The 16,871-nt window shown below is 36.6% G+C and overlaps 3 protein-coding genes across 3 annotated transcripts; 2 read left to right on the top strand and 1 right to left on the bottom strand.

Moving 5' to 3' along the window:
- Positions 1-8,551: 8,551 nt before the first annotated feature.
- BDBG_04843 (RING finger domain-containing protein) lies at positions 8,552-14,157 on the bottom strand. Its single transcript, XM_002624933.2, has 7 exons — positions 13,667-14,157; positions 13,424-13,589; positions 13,296-13,358; positions 12,974-13,212; positions 12,779-12,897; positions 11,606-12,656; positions 8,552-11,521 (listed from the first exon to the last, which is right to left on the bottom strand). Exons 1-6 carry the CDS (start codon positions 14,008-14,010, stop codon positions 12,595-12,597), a joined length of 993 nt encoding a protein of 330 aa, XP_002624979.1. The 5' UTR covers positions 14,011-14,157; the 3' UTR covers positions 8,552-11,521; positions 11,606-12,594.
- On the top strand, positions 8,882-12,483 carry BDBG_04842 (CHL4 family chromosome segregation protein). The gene has a single exon (XM_002624932.2). It carries the CDS (start codon positions 9,728-9,730, stop codon positions 11,414-11,416), a length of 1,689 nt encoding a protein of 562 aa, XP_002624978.1. The 5' UTR covers positions 8,882-9,727; the 3' UTR covers positions 11,417-12,483.
- Positions 14,158-14,290: 133 nt separating the features above from the next.
- On the top strand, positions 14,291-16,174 carry BDBG_04844 (DUF974 domain-containing protein). The gene is made up of 5 exons (XM_031721860.1): positions 14,291-14,499; positions 14,569-14,575; positions 14,677-14,800; positions 14,859-15,416; positions 15,523-16,174. The coding sequence occupies exons 1-5, from the start codon at positions 14,430-14,432 to the stop codon at positions 15,811-15,813; spliced, it is 1,050 nt and encodes a 349-aa protein (XP_031578358.1). The 5' UTR covers positions 14,291-14,429; the 3' UTR covers positions 15,814-16,174.
- The last annotated feature ends 697 nt before the right edge of the window (positions 16,175-16,871 follow it).

Consider the following 16,871-nt stretch of genomic DNA (forward strand, 5'->3'; position numbering starts at 1 on the left):
CTTCAACTCTTTCATTTTAAACACACACTTGATTAATTTAATATAGAGCTTATACTCTGTCAGAGTTATAAGCACTTTATTAACATACTTCAGATATTCATTATATGAGTTTGAGAAGACTAGAATATTATTCAGATATATAAGACATAAGATTTCATTCTATTTATAAAGAATTGTATTCATTATTATTTAAAAGATAACAGATGTATTTATCAGACTGAATAATATTATTAGAAATTTGAACTTCTCTCATTGTATATTAAACACAGTTCATGATACTGATAGTTTATCTATATAAATCTGTTAATATTCTGAGAGAAGATTAATCTTTAATAGATATTAGATATTTCTGACTGTATTCAACTATTATTGAATTTATAACAGTGAATATTTATTCTTATTATTATTCTTATTATTCTTTCATTATTCTCATATGCAAGCGGCGCTTATAATGAGTTCTTGCATGATGTTAAATACAGGTTAAGTGTTAATTATACAGAAGGAAATACAGGTGTTGAGATTATATCAAGATAACAAGAACATAGAAAAATACAAAGAAGTGATAATTAGATACATGCAATAATAACTTCTTAGTCCAGGAACATAGAGCAATTCATTGAAGTGATTTGTACACCTCTGTATTTATTAGAAACCTGAGGTGCTTGAGTTCTGAATTTAATGTATCCCCTGCGGGTTTCGAACTCACGTGCCTTGATTTCCCACGCCAAGGTGCTACCGGGTGGCCGTATTAACCATTCAGCCACCGGGGCAATATTTATTCTTGATTATAAGCTTATTGAGTGTTTAATAATCAATACACATTCATCACTTCTCATCTGTCTTTTTCATAAATAGAACTGAGAAGTCTCATGTGCTTAATAAGAATTATATAAGACTATATTCTAAAAGATCTGTGATCTGATACTTCTATTCTTCAAGATATATTTGTAATGAAGAGTACACATTCTGATTAACTGATTTCATATTCTCTGTATTAATCTCATGTATGAATTCTCATTTCAGTAGCAATTCTATTGAAAGATCTATTCAGAAGATCTTTTCATACTTCTTCAGAATTTTCTTTATACACTTATTCTTCTGTATATTCTTTATCTTAGTTTTCTTCTCTTCTGAGTCTTGTATGATATACAAGATGCTTTCAGATATAATCTTGTAAATTGTTCTCTTTACTTATTAATGTATAAACAGATTTAATTCTTCTATATCAGAGATGTGAAATATTCTTCTTATATCAGTTAATAGAATTGTATGAACTGTTTTCTTTCTATCAGTTAACTGTATATAACACATACATCATTGAATCTGCAGATTGAATCTTTGAAACTAATTAAGTCTGAGAATAAGGTTATATTTCATGTTCTACAGCTCTTATACTTAAATATAGTAAGATCATTCTTTGAAGTGTAAGAGAATACTTACTCTTATAGATAACACTAAATATCAGTTATTAGATAATCTTATGTATTGAGAATTCTTCACTCAGTGAACCTCTTTCAGTCTTCAGATTATATAATTACTAATATATTATATGAAAGCTTCTATATCTGCTAATACTTTTACAGTTATCTCTTAATTCTTATCTAAGTATCTTCTATACATTAACATTTCAAGTCTTAAGACATTGAGATGAGTATCTGCTTCTTTATTCTTATTCATATCTCATTCAGAAGTCTGCTTTCTCTTGATATTCACAGAATTCAGAGAATTATTTAACACAGACATCTCTTTCACTCTGAAGACTTTTCATAGAATATCAGTGAGTGTCTCTGAGCTCACTGATTCTGCTAGTTTCTTACTTCTCTTGACTGTGTATACTGTGTGCAATCTTTTACATCATGATTTCAATATTCATGATTGAAGCAAGCTTAATACTTATAATATCAAGATTTTCACTTAGAGGATTTCTTTTTCAGAGAATTCAGTACTTTAATAATAATATTCAAATCTAGATTCATTGCATCTAAGTGTGTGACTTCTATTATAGAAGTCTGATTATCTATTCTTCACTGAGATATACTCAAATACAGTATTTTCTATTATAATTGACTTACTTATTTCTGTATAATAAGAATATTATATGCTTCTTTCACTGTGTCTGATTATAAGATTAAGTATTTTCATTTCACTCTTAACTTAAGTGTAAGATTATAAATGAAGATCTGTAAATAGAAAGATGTTGAAAGCTCTTCATTCAATATAAGATAGTATAAGCTGAAATGTGTGAAGTATGATATAAGATCACTTACTTATCTACACTCAGTAAAGTATTTATAATACTTATCTTATATATTCACTTTCTCAAAGTTATACAAGATTCATTTGAAAAACTCACTTTATATTCATAAGAATGAATATTACTCTAAGTCTGTGAGATTCATCTTTTCACTGATTATTTATAATGACTTTGCTCTTCTATGTAGAAATGTAGTAGATATTAAGACTTGTTAGAATTTCATTAACTATCTGTCTGTAAGTTCACATTCAATCTGATAATATAATTACATCTGACTTAGTCAGCTAATTATTACATTATTTTTTCAGTTATTATTGAAGCTTAATGACTTCAGTAGATCTTCTGACTTGATATATCTTATGTTTAAATTCTCATTCTGCACAGTGATCTCAGATGATGTGTATACTTCTAATGAGATTGTAAATGATTGTGATGAAATCTTCAGGTTCAGTTCAGTTATCTATCTGTATAAGCATTCAATCTCTCACTGCAGGTCTACAACCTGGTTTTCTCTATTCTTATTAATAATAACAATTGCATCAGTGAAGCTCTTTATAGTGAATACTTGATTCACAGTGAATATCAATTATTGCTTGACTTCTATCTCAGTCTGTCACTGTGTATACAAGGTCTCAATCTTGTTTAGAATTCTTGTACATGTAAAGAGCTTTGATTCTGATTCAGTGATCTCAGCTACTTTTCTTACTGCTTTGAGTAAACTCTCTGAGAGATTCTACATATCTTTTGATTTAGATAGCAGAGAAGAGTGTTATTTGTATTAAGTAGAAGAGATGTTCATTTCAATAATTTCTCATTAATTGTATAATGTCTATTGTTATATCATTATATGATTATATCATTATATAATTTCTGATTTTCATTTCCTGTTATTATTGTACAACTTCAGTAATGATCACTCTTCTTTTATTCTTCTGAGTAGAGAGTAGTCTTCTTTGAATCTGGTTCACTGCTCTCATTTCTTTTGTCATATCTTATTTATTTACATACATAATATTTGTTTGAATGTGAAGTTTTTCTTCAACAAGCAGAGCAGTATTAATCAGATACTCTTTCACTCACTGCTTCTTTATACACTATCTTTTGAGATGTTTTAGAATCACACTGACATGATAACTATGAATTACTTCATAGATGGAATTATTATGCTCTGAAGAAGTTGATGCTTCTCATCAGTTTTTAGACATGCTATGAGATATGATTCAAAGATTGCTTAAGTCAGTGTATAATTACAGGTGTATGCCGGCTTCTTATATATGTTATACTAAATTAATTAGTGGCTGCTGTGACCTCTTCACATTCATAAGCATATTCAGAAGTGTAAGCATGTTCAGAAGTGACTGTGTTATTATTCAGTGATTATAGATTCTTCCGAATCACAATAAGACAGAATTTAATATTCAGTCTTAGTCTTATTTTAATTTTGAAAGAATAATTATCTTTCACTATTTATTCTGAGAAATTACTCTTATTTCACTATTTAAGAATTAAATCTAGTTATTTTTCACATCATTTCTGAAAGAAATAATTCATTTTCAGATTTTTTTAATACTCAGTTCTGATAAGACTCACACTAAGAAATATATAAGATCAGATTAAATAAGATTAGATATGAAATTTATAATCTTACTAATCAGTCTAATAATAATACTCTATAATTTTATAAATAATATTAAGTCTTTTATTCTGAATTTCTATGCATCTGAATAATGTAAGAGATATATAACTTATATAATTAATTATCTAAGTTATAAATCACTATATTGAATAATCTTTTAAGAGTTCTCTTAATCTAAAATATTAAATAGTATCAGATACTTTATCTGTAACTGTAACTATTACTCTTCTATTTTTTTATAAAAAGATTATAAAAAAAATCTATTAAAACTGCTTAATATCTCTGATAAAATCTGATAAATCTGATAAAATATAGTTATTAACTTTGTTATTAATCTTTCTAAGAGTCAGAGCTATAAAAATATTCTGATTATTATTAATTAATTAAGTAAAGATATAATATTGATATCTTATAATAAAATAAATATTAAATGAGTTGCTGAAGCTTTCTTATAAAGCTTATTTTATTAAATATATAGCTTACTGAGATTCATAATATCTGATTAAGACTATTAATTTATAGATACTCTCTGAATAAGAATCTGTTAAATTCTCAAAATTATATACTACTTGTTAATCACTTATCACTCTGAAACAGATAATATATCAGAGTAAATAATTTAAACTGTGAAAAATTATCTTTATAAGTTCTGTAATTATTTATAAAATGACTGATATAATCTTTTTTTATATATAAAAGTGATTATCAATGATTAAAATACTATTTTAACAGATATAAGTCTGTTCTTTTTTATATATAATTATTATATAAAAGTGTTAAATCTTTTAAAAATCACACAGTTTATACTTAATTCTCATAGCTTAATTCAGATTACAGATAATATAGTAACAAAGCTCTGAGATACTTATAATTAAACAGAGATCTTTATAATAAGTATAAAATAAGATTAAGAGAATCAGATTAATATATAATAAAATCTCACTGACTAATATAAAATAGAAGATTATTATTATTATTATTATTCTTTAATTATAGATGTATATAGTCAGAGACTATAATATCTATCTGAGAACTTTTAGTTCTCAGAGTTTTTCTAATATCTATAAAGTTAACTATTATACATTTATCAATTTCAGATATATAAAATTATAAAATTTCAGCTCAGAATATAAAAACTCTTTATAAATTGCAGCATTTTAACACCTTCTAATACTTTGAAATCATTTAGAAATATCATGACAAAAGAAAAAAGAACAAAGTCTTAAAGATAGACATATTAAATAAGTAGATAATAAAGAACAGAAAAGAAAAAGTAAAGTAAAGAGTAGACTAGCCGCTGAAATCATGAATTTCACATTTGATCTCATTTGATCTGATCTCATACATTTCTTGATATGAATCCCGCTGAGACTAGTCATTAAAAAAAAAAACATGTAAAGTAACTATATATCAGCGCCCCGGTGGCCGAATGGTTAATGCGGCCACCTAGTAGCGCCTTGGTGTGGGAAACCAAGGCGCGTGAGTTCGAAACCCGCAGGGGATACATTAAATTCAGAACTCAAGCATCTCAGGTTTCTAATAAATACAGAGGTGTACAAATCACTTCAACAATCACTCTATGTTCCTGGGCTGGGAAGTTATTATTGCATGTATCTAATTGTCACTTCTTTGTATTTTTCTATGTTCTTGTTATCTTGATATGATCTCAACACCTGTATTTTCTTCTGTATAATTAACACTTGATCTGTATTTAACATCACGCAAGGACTCATCATAAGCTTCACTTGCATATGAGTATAATGAAAGAATAATAATAATAATAATAATAACTATATATCAGCTCTTAAAATGAAATCATGACTTGAAAAAAATAGAAAAGTGATCTTATTTAATCTCATTTAGTCTCATTCTTGATATAAAGTTACTATTTTTAGACATTTTAAGATTTTTTTTAAACTATTTTTAATTTTTTAAAAAGTAACACTTTTTGATAATACTTAAATAAGATTTGAAGTCATTTAAAGCAATAAAAATAATTTAAATTGAGAAGTGAAAATCATAATCTTATTTGAAAAATGTGATAAGAGTAGACAGTAAGTCTCACTGAAACAGTATAAGACTACTATCTAATATTAAAACTGTGTAATGAGATCAGTCAAATTGATAATAAGACTATCAAAAAATCTGATTCTGGTCTCAGACACAGTCACATGGTCAGTCTAGTAAAGAGAGACTATAATAAAATAAAATTATTAAAAGATGATGTATAGATGTTTTAACAGACTATATCTGATCAATTTCCATCTCTTCATATTCAGATATTTCTGAATTCAGTCATTTTCTTATAGCTGCTTGAGTTTCTGATAGAAAGTCTATTAAGTATTTAATTCCTGTCTTAGTTGAGAATAAGAATCTTATATTTAATTGATTTAAATCATACTTCTCTTTTAATCTGGCTCTGAGACTATTGTCTAATGCACAGTGTATTATAATATACTCAGAATTTTCATTTACATTGCAGAATAAGCATTCTATTGAATCAAATCTATTATCAAATCTTTATATATAAGATTTAAAATAATCATGTTCTAGTTTCAGCTGAATTATAGATGACAATCTTTTCTTTTTACATTGAATTAAACAAGATTTTCACTTGAGTTTTGTTTCAAATCTTGAATAATGTATACTTTTCCTTTGTTTCTACCATCTTTCATTTTATTTATTTAAATAAGATTCTTTTATCTTTCTCTTTGTAAAAGATCAGAACACTGTTTTTTGAATAAATCTGCTTAATTCTGAACTCTTTTTTGCAGCTAAATCAGCCAATTTATTACTATGAATATTCATATAAGCAGGAACTCAGTGCAGATAAATTATCAGTTTTAATATTCTTCTCTTTTGAATTTTCAAAACAGAATTTAAAATCAGTTCAAGATTCATTTAATCATTATGAATCTGACTATTTCTAAGTCTTTTTAAAGCAGCTTGACTATTAGAGAATATTCATATCTCTTTTAAACTATTTTCTCTTTTATAAGATTTTATTTTAATGAGTTTGAAGGCTTTCACTATTGTAAATAGTTCAGCATCAAAGACTTCAGATTTACAGTCTAAATTTCAGATTAAAATAGAAGATCTTATATAACTAAATCTTAAGAATATATAAATTATATATTTATTTTATATATTAAATTATTATCATATAAAATACAAAGTAATAAAAGTTTTAAACAGTTATAACTACTATTTTAACACTCTATTAAAGATTTATAATATCTTTTATACAAGTTTACTTTAATATATTATCACTGATTTATTCTCTTCTTAACTAACTTCTGACTGATAATTATCAGAGATTGTAGAAGAAATTAAGGAATTTAAATAGAAAATTAAAGATATTTTTAATAAAAGATTTCATAGCCGTAGTTAGACTGATCACTGAGATCATGAATTTTACATTTAATTTCATTTAATCTGATTTTATACATTTCTTGATATGAATCTCACTGAGACTAATTATTAAAAAAACATGCAAAGTGACTATTTATCAGATCTCAAAATAAAATCATAACTTAGAAAAAATATAAAAGTGATCTTATTTAATCTCATTTAGTCTCATTCTTAGTATAAAGTTACTATTTTTAGATATTTTGAGGTTTTTTTTAGACTATTTTTAATTTTTTTAAAAGTAACACTTTTTGATAATACTTAAATAAGATTTGAAGTCATTTAAAGCAATAAAAAGAATTTAAATTGAGAAGTGAAAATCATGATCTTATTTAAAAAATATAATAAGAGTAGATAGTAAGTCTCACTGAGACAGTATAAAACTACTATATAATCTTAAAACTGTGTAATAAGATTAATTATATTAATAATAAAATCATTAAATATTCTGATTCTAATATCAGACACAGTTATACAGTCAGTCTAACTATAGTTAATAATATCTTATTAAATAAGTTAATTATAATTATTCAATCTGAACTTCAAACTTTATGCTATTTAAAACAGTAGCTCTTAACTGATGAGAACTATATACTCACAGCTCTACTGTTTAACTCTTATCTCTAGAATAAGAGAATTAATGTAACAGACTATAGCTAATTAATAGATTATTCTATTATACTCTGTTAAGAGTATACACTTTATGAATTTCATCTTATATATCTGAAACTTCTGTCAGAGCTTTTATTCTTCTATCTCAGAGCTTTATCTTATATATCTGAAATCTTTATCAGAGCTCTTATTCTTTCACTCTGAAGCTTTATCTTATATATTCAAAACCTCTGTCAGAGCTCTTATTCTTTCATCTCAGAACTTCATCTTATACATGTATAAATATTCACTCTTACTGAGATTCTTTTACCTTTTCTCTTTCTTCTTTAATATTTTTTATTTTATTATATATGTTGTATATTCAATACTGATCTTTTCAGTGTAGACCTGTTATAGATATTCTTGCAATAACTCTGTAACATATAAGCATGCTATTCAAGCAGAATAATCAAGTCTACTCATATAGCTTCTCACTAGATACTACTTATATGACACTGCTGTTTAGCTACTGCTTCAGTTCCACCATGTTACAAAGTAAGTGACTTGCTTGTGAATTATGTTAGGTTAAAGTCTCAGAGAGTTAGAGTTGCAGGCACAAAAAATGTGATTAAAAATTGTCACAGAATCTGACTATTTCCTGTTTACCAGGCTGTTAATTTATTGATTTTATTGTTGATTATTAAATTTTAAAGATTGCTTAAACGCCATATGCCTGGATGTCCATGAATGCTTTCCTGCTTCATCAAAAAATTACTTCATCGCTAGGTATTCAAGTTGAATATTCAAGTTGAAATTTAGGAGGTTTTGCCACTGGCAAAACTTTGCCGGCAAAAATCGGAGTCTAAAAATTTTCTACTCCTGGTTGTTACCGGATGCGAAGGGTTTGATGAAATTTTCTGCGGCAACATCGGGAATGAGAGTTTCTTTCGATGTAAAATAATAGTTAATAATAACTCTGGCTCATGAGGTTAAATTGACTAGGCTGCTGGCACTACTGGTTGCGCCAAGGCGGGGAGAAGCAGCAAGGAAGCAGCAAGCATCGTTGCTGTTACATTTTAGTAACTGATAAGGACTGGGAAGGTGACCCTTGCGCCATGGCATGGGCCATCCCGCAGTCCCCTCCGCCGATTCTTGCTGTGCGCTTGACGGAGTCCTCGCCAACCCAAGTCTAGTCCAGCCGAGGCTTTCCTCGGTGTGCTGGTCAGGTTCCTCCGTTCAAGGATAGCAGCAACCTCGTGTACATCATTATTCATCCGTTGAGGGGAAGTGGGCCGTTAATCGCGATGGGAACCTTTAGCTGGTGTGACATTGAGTTGGCAACAGAATGCCATGACGACTGCCAGGAGAGGAGGCATTATTAATAATCGTGTTGCCCAGGCGAGCAGACTCTCTGGAAGAAGGATGAGGGAAGAAGGATGATTACATGTACATGTACGGAGTACATACATCTTTAGAGCCATGATTGTCAATCCTTGAGTGGCCTCCGGTCCTTACTATGTCATTTTGAGATTAAAAACAGATAGGGAGAGGCCGCAAACAACCCTCCCGGAGCTCCTGGTCAGGATTAATAATGGATGCCTATGAAGTGGAAGGGAAGGCTGGGCTGGACAAGAACGGTATCACCACGTGATCTTATCTGACTGATTGTTTGGCAGAAAACAAAACAAACCAACCTTCCGCAAGCGCGATGGATTTTAAATATTGGATGTAATTGCGATAAATAGTTAACCACCCCATACCATCGCTGAACGACTATCGGCCTCTCAATACACCCAGTTCTTGAGTTCCAATGGCTATATAGCTAAGGGCTGCGTCAAATGGCTCGTCGCGTAGCCGTCCGCTCCCCAACTGCTGCAAGTCTCCCAGACTCTCTCCGCATTCCCCCCACAACCTTTTCACTCGTAAAAGCCTTCGGAAAGCTATCCCGATCCTCCCTTCTTGACCTGGTACTCCAATGGCTCGATGACAAGCATGTCAAGGTCTTTCCGCCGTACCTTGGCCCCGGTAGCGTGGCCAATTTCGAAGAGGAGGATGAGGAGGGTTTAAATGCCTACCCACCTGCCGCATCTGTGGAGGAGTTGAGGGCCATATATGAGGAACTACGGGACCGAAAGGGCGGCAAGAGGGAGGTGATTGACCGTATCCTCGAGGGAGACTGGAGACATGGGATATCGCTACGCCAGCTTGCAATGGTGGACATGCGTTATATCGAGGATCATCCAGTCGGACAACGATGGACGGCTCTGCAATTGGTACCCATAGAGGCTGATTCCGCCCAGCCCCAGTCAGGAGGAGATATCTCCACCACCTTCCCCCGATTCCACTCTTCAACTTTCCTTCAATCCATACAGCACGAGATATCTGCGCTAGTGAAGGCTCATTACCATACATACCGCTCAAAAACGCTTCCGTTGACCTTCGTTCGCATTTTCGTTGTCGACTCTCCATACCAGCAGCCGCGGCAATCCCCATACATCTTCACCGACTCATCGAGAATAATATACCTTGCCTTCCCCGATAGTACTCCATATATATATTCCTCCCAGCTTTCTTCTCCATCACCTTCAGGCGCAAAAGCCACTGCTGCAGCTTCAAGCAATGCGCTTACAACAGACGCGCGTACCTTGCGCAGACTGGTCAACCATGCAATACCAAAAGCACTCTCCCGACCCCAAGAACGATATACCCTAAAACCCACCTCCCTAACCGCTAAGAGCCTCCAAACTCTCCTTGCCTTGCGCGGACCCGGCAGAACAAATTCCGCCAATGGCGCATTCACGGTGTTTGCCGACGCGGTGGTTGAGGGCTGTCCCCTTGATCCACGCCTACCGCAATCTGTTGCGCCAGAAAACTACAACACTCATACTGAACATAAATTTGGATACACTGAAGGCGGGAAGGAGAATGAACCACTGCCACAGCAGCACGGCAAATCGGCTGCCAGCACCCTTCCTACTACCATGGGAAAGACAAAGATGCCATTCCAGCAATCAGGAGGAGTAATAACGAACGTGGAAACCCTGCAGCTAGCCAAGAAAAGAAAATTGGCAGTGGGTTCTCGGTTTGGAACTGCTGGTGGCCAAAGGATTCCCCCGGGAGTCTCCACCTCTTCCGCGAGTTTATTCACCAAACAGCCAAAGTATGATAACGCGCCGCCACCACCACCACCACATCATCAGTCCGTCCCCGCCCTCGACCGCCTAGAAATCCATCTCCAAGACCCTCCTATCCCTCGCCATAGGGGCGACGGAGGTGAGGATGACCACGGCGATAACGACGACGACGACGATAACGTTGCCGTTGACAATGAAGATGATAACTACCAAACCAGACCATCAACACTCACTCTAACCTTCTCCGGCTCAAATGTCATTGCGGGCCTCCGAGAGTTGGCGGAGCTGGGCGTGATTGATCCCGCGCGAATGCCGAGCTGGATGACGGGTGAGGAAGGGGTGAGTGTGGCTATTGTGAAAGGGGGGAGGCGGCGGAGAGGGTTTGGGGTGTGAGAGGGCGAGGAAGTCCTGGAGAGGAGAAGGAAGGGGGTTTGTGTGGTGGTTATGCTTGTGTAATTACAACTGGCGTTGTTTTTCTTTTCTATGTTTCAACTTTTTCTATTGTTTTTAAGTTTGTTAGGGAGGTTTGTTTTATGTTTGAAGAGGCTGGCTGGTTATTTCGAGGATAAGGGAGGGAACTACTTCTCGTATTCTGTTCGTTCTCATTACTGTTTTGTTTCTCGGTGTTTGGGGCGTGTGGGGTGGGTTTCTCGTGTTCTGGCGATTTGAGGGCTGGTTTATATATTTATCGTCGACCCTTGGAGACGAGAATCTACGTGGGAAGGATTCATCAGGGAGATTGAAACCGATGCCTTTCGTTCGCCCACCCTGATTGACTTTCGGATTTGAGTGTGTTCTGCTCCTTACTCCAAGCTCTGTATCTGTATATGGGTACGGACTTCTAAATGGTAGATAATTTCAAGGCGAGGCCTGTGGAATCTCGTGATCGTATTTGAAATGCTGGTTTCATTCAATGAACAGTACATATCTCAGCGAGCGTTCATCTGTCTGGCTGCCCGTATATCTGTTATATTTCGGAGCATTCCCCTGCGCACTCTGGGGAGTTCGCGTTCCCACTACCTTACATTTCCTTATGCTAAAGGGGGCAAATATTTAGGGCAAAATCAATTCGTAGGGTATTATCGTTCAATGGGTCGATGGGTTAGCAGAATCCAAAGAAGTTATTATTGAGGACTTTCAAGGTTGGAAACAACCGCTCGCGGCTCCCATCTGAACTGAAAATGGACATGGAACGCTTCCCGGGTCTGCTGGTGAGCTTTGGTTGGTGACTCCCTTGACATTTTCATTCCTCTACCCTGTTCTCGAGAAATCCTTTCGTTTTGAACCAAGCCTGCCATCAATGTAAGGGGGATGTAAGATATCCTGTACAATAGGAAATATCATGTATAGTACCTGTACATCGCCGGACATATGTCTTATTTGGCACGGGCATTGAATGTTGATGCGCGTAAACGCTAGTCAAAGGTAGAGTAAATCGAAAACAGTTCAAAGATATACCCGAGACAAGGCATCTGCGGTATTTGCTCGACGGCATTTCTTACCAACGGGCGAATTGTTTTAATCCCTAGGTGTTTAGTAGAATATATCCATCCTGTAGGGCTTTGTCGCTTTTAGTAATAATAGGAGTACCGAGAATACCGTCGCGACCATGGCTGGTGATATGTTGAATAGTCTAACAGAGCAAATAAACTGGTTAGAACTACTAGGCCCGAAGACTAACTTGAGAAGCAAGCCTTATGCGGGGCAATGCGCGCGAAAAATTGATAACATTGCAGAGTAAGGTAGAATCCATACCTCGTTCACCCGACAATCCAAAGTGGTCAGCAAGGTTTATATATCCTTCGTCGTTGACTCTACCTTCGGCCAAAAGGCCTTGCAAGGGAGCCCCGACATCGGCTTCCCACGCGGAACGACTACAGAGTAAATAGGAATCGCGTCAGTCCCCGACGTTTCGACCTACATTGCCTTCACTAGAGAAATAGGACTTACCAAATGACGCAGCGGACTCCGTTGCTCTGCTGGGTTGCCGCCCACCGCCCGAAACAGGTTTTATGGATATTGTTTCCGCAAGCTGCTTTACACCAGACGATTTCCTGTGACTTGGGATCAAATTCCATAAAGCAAATTGGGCAGTCACCTTCGACGGCTCTTCGTTTCCCGGACTCGTTTTCCGTTGAAGCATTTTCTTGAGGGTTTATCGGAGCTTTCGCGAAAATCTCACGAAGCTCCTGGTTATCATTATTAGTACTTCAGATACTCACAATAATTTCCTCGTGACCCTTCGCAGCAGAATGATGACAAAAGTACTTACCGATGATAGGAATGCCAACTGGTACTCGAGATGTCCAGATACCTTAAGCACATTGTGTAGGACCTGTCACGTTGTTTAAGGATACGCTTTTGCTTCTAGTTTGGAAGAACTTCGGGCTTGGGCCTTACATAAATGATATGCTTGCATTGATTTCCTTGCTGCGAATCAGGACAGGTACACCAAGGCTCAAGCCCGATCACAACTTCATACAGATTCCCAGTCGTCCCCACAATCTGCACCCTCTCCGTCGGCACCTCTTCTGTGCCTTCCCTCTTGCGACCAACGACAAAAAGCCTTTGAAGAGCCAACACGTTAGCAGCAGCTAAACATTGGATATATATCTCTAGAAATATTATCCTGAAGGCCCGTACCTCTGCGTCCTTGCTCTCTCTAGCTTCTGCAAGTAGGTCTGAGGTGGATGCGTCCGGAATATACGTCGTCTGCGTTCCTCCTTCTCAACTAACGGAGAATTCGCGGCTATCTTCTTCCGCTTTCGCGGAGCAGTTTGAATTTCAGGGGAGCTGACTTGCCCCGTTAAATCGATAACAGGCGCAATGCCACTTACGATTTCTTGTCGAACTTGCTTCCGTTTTGCTGAACGGGGCGTAGTAGTAGTCACAGCATGATTGTTGCGTTGGGTCTCTTCAAACGCACGCTTTCTTCCAGACCTGCGGGGCGTACTTGGTAGAGGTAGATTCCGTTGCTCACTCGCCATAGTTCGTGGTCTCGGTGGCTCAAGCCAAAGTTTAGCAAAAAAGAAAAGTATTGAAGGCCATCCCACAAAATTGCTATCCCAAAAAGCCCCTGAGGATGGACCTTCTACGCATAGTACGCTGTACAACGCCTCCAAGTAGAGTTATCACGTGACACATTGGCATCTGGAGGTTAAGAAAAGCTTCAAAGGCGAAATTGCCAAGACACTAAACTGGTGCGGAACATTATTTTTCCTCCAGGCGCCTGTGGTTCATGGGAAGCGCCGCAGCGTTTATCTGACAACGTAATGCTGTTTGTGTGGCAATACTTGTCATTTATTATAGTCGTATAACTACTAAACTAATCTGTGTGAAATTGTTACAAAATTTCATTCAAAATTACATAGCAAATCCCCTATGACTATTGCATGAAATCCTCCGCATGGCTCGGCCTCGCGCTCTCTCTGGGGCGGCTGAAGTGGCCAAGGAGCCCCATTCAGTTTCACTGAAAGGTATGAACACTGGTCGCGGTACATGCTTGTCGAGTTTGCGCAATTACTGGCTGATATCATAAAAACCAGTCTTACGGTGAGCTTTTCTTCCGGTTCCATTCTTACAACAAATCCAGTTCTCTTTCCCTCTTGTGCTTATACCGTTATTCTCGCCGTTCGTGGTCCGAACGGACACAGACTCTCACGACCCTCTCTATCATACCAATATCCGCTCCCGAGTGAAAACGAAAAGGTCCCTCTTAAAGCGTCACTCAGCTACCCTTCTGATAGCTCCGACAGTCAATTCGTTCTCTGTCCAAATGTAAATATGTTAGCTCCAGCCTGCTCCAACATCCAGTGCCTGACATTTTGTTTCGCAGGTTACCCTCCCCCCAGCATTTGGATCTGCGTATGTGGGCGAAACATTTTCCTGCTCACTATGTGCAAACAATGAACTCCCTCTCTATACCGAAAACCGGGTTGTGAGCTCCGTTCGGATAATAGCAGAAATGCAGACACCATCTCAAGTCGTTTCCTTGGAACTGTCCCCGACAGGGGAAGATTCTCAGTCTAGTGGATTGGCAATAGCTCAATCTTTGCAAAAGATAGTTCGATTTGATTTAAAGGAAGAAGGAAATCATGTCCTTGCTGTTAGCGTTAGTTATACAGAAACAACTTTGGCTCAACGGGATCAAGAAATGGCTCCTGGTATTGGTGGCGCTGGCGCAACTCAGGCGGCAAGTGGACGAGTACGCACGTTCCGGAAGCTCTACCAGTTCATTGCCCAGCCATGTTTAAGTGTACGAACAAAGGCGACAGAACTATCACCTCTCGAAGTAGACAATAGAGCGCTTGGTCCCTATGGAAAGACGCGATTACTGAGATATGCACTTGAAGCGCAACTAGAGAACGTTGGCGATGGAGCGATATCTCTTGGAGTATGTTCTCAAACGTTCACTTCTTTTCCTGGATTCTTCTAGCGTTCTCCATTGCCTACAACCAAGACCTCATTTAAAGCCCAGCTAATTCTTCGTATGTTTTCAGTCGACTACTCTTAATCCAAAACCACCTTTCAAGTCAAGGTCGCTAAACTGGGACTTTGAACGATCCGATTCACCGAGTGTGGGACCGCCCACGCTAAACCCTCGTGATGTTCTTCAAGTTGCATTCTTGGTGGAACAAGAGCATGGACAGCAGGAGGGCCTCGAAGGCCTGCAGAAGGATATAAGTCGAGATGGCCGGACTATCCTTGGGCAGTTGTCTATTGAATGGCGAGGCAGCATGGGAGATAGAGGCTTTTTAACCACGGGGAATCTTATGACAAAGAGACGGTGATATCATGTAGCAAACTCTAGGAATATGAATTCAATTGCTTTGGAAGATTTGTTGATCTATTAGCTACTTAGGTTTCAAGTAAATTAAGTGCGTTGGACAGTACAAGACAGAGTAGAGATATGTGCAGTATATACGCGAACATCCTGACTTCGGTGTACCGAAGGACTGGCCATCGTGTCGGATGAGCTAGACAAAACTCACAATCTATCGTCCCCGCTAGACCTGCGCCATCCTGTAACAACATGACTCTTGTATGGGAAATACCTGTTAGCCTCTGCATATTCATTTGTCGATTTCCAGCTGGCAACTGCACCTCACGCCATTCTAGTAGATATCTATAATCTCAAAGCTGATTCAGGAGGTTTTCTTAACGTATACCCAGTCACCCAACATCACGAAACCCACTGCTATAATTACTAACAATATCCCCCTGCCACTGTGACAGTTGGTAGAGGCACTCAACTAAAATGCCTCTTTCCTCGATCTCTCAGCTTTGTTCAAGTCAGCCATTCAGCCATTCAGCCATTCAAAAAATCTCATCAGTCTCACGCTAGAGCTAGAAGGCACGGAATCATGCATGGTGTTGGGAACTGGCAGCTGCCCGAGCCCTCCATGGTACATGTACAATACATTGATTGCCCTGTGGAACCGAATCAAGTATTCATTTAACCCCCCCCCCTTCTCCGTATTTTCACGCTCAGACAACCGACAACCTATCATAGTCGCAAAAGAAATGTTGATAATTTTTAACCCAGCAGCCAATTTGGATGAAGCAAAATCCAAAGTGCAGCGTGCGGCTACCGGGATTCCTACGTAGGATAGTGGTAGGAATCATTTCTTTGCTCCAGAGTACCCCATGATGCCCAGGGGTCTCCTTGATATGTTCGAAATTTCCGAAATCCTTGCCCTATAGAACAGCCGGCTTACTATCACCCCTTTTGAAGCACGTTGGTGAAAAATTCCATTTTGTATTTGTTTTCTCTTGGGATTGCTTGCCTTCTTGATAGTTCTTGTGGTTCGCGTTAAGAGGCTGTGATGGGCTTCTTTCTCCCCAGGGT

The sequence above is a fragment of the Blastomyces gilchristii genome (genome assembly GCF_000003855.2).
Source record: "Blastomyces gilchristii SLH14081 genomic scaffold supercont1.8, whole genome shotgun sequence".
NCBI classification, from domain to species: domain Eukaryota; kingdom Fungi; phylum Ascomycota; class Eurotiomycetes; order Onygenales; family Ajellomycetaceae; genus Blastomyces; species Blastomyces gilchristii.

Coding starts and splice junctions, on each gene's coding strand:
- BDBG_04843 (XM_002624933.2), bottom strand. CDS start 14,010: ATGGCGAGTGAGCAACGGAATCTACCTCTACCAAGTACGCCCCGCAGG. Junction 13,590..13,666: donor GAGAGAGCAAGGACGCAGAG/GTACGGGCCTTC, acceptor GGCTCTTCAAAG/GCTTTTTGTCGTTGGTCGCA. Junction 12,657..12,778: donor TGGATTGTCGGGTGAACGAG/GTATGGATTCTA, acceptor TTGCTCTGTTAG/ACTATTCAACATATCACCAG.
- BDBG_04842 (XM_002624932.2), top strand. CDS start 9,728: ATGGCTCGTCGCGTAGCCGTCCGCTCCCCAACTGCTGCAAGTCTCCCA.
- BDBG_04844 (XM_031721860.1), top strand. CDS start 14,430: ATGGCTCGGCCTCGCGCTCTCTCTGGGGCGGCTGAAGTGGCCAAGGAG. Junction 14,801..14,858: donor AATTCGTTCTCTGTCCAAAT/GTAAATATGTTA, acceptor TTTGTTTCGCAG/GTTACCCTCCCCCCAGCATT. Junction 15,417..15,522: donor ATGGAGCGATATCTCTTGGA/GTATGTTCTCAA, acceptor GTATGTTTTCAG/TCGACTACTCTTAATCCAAA.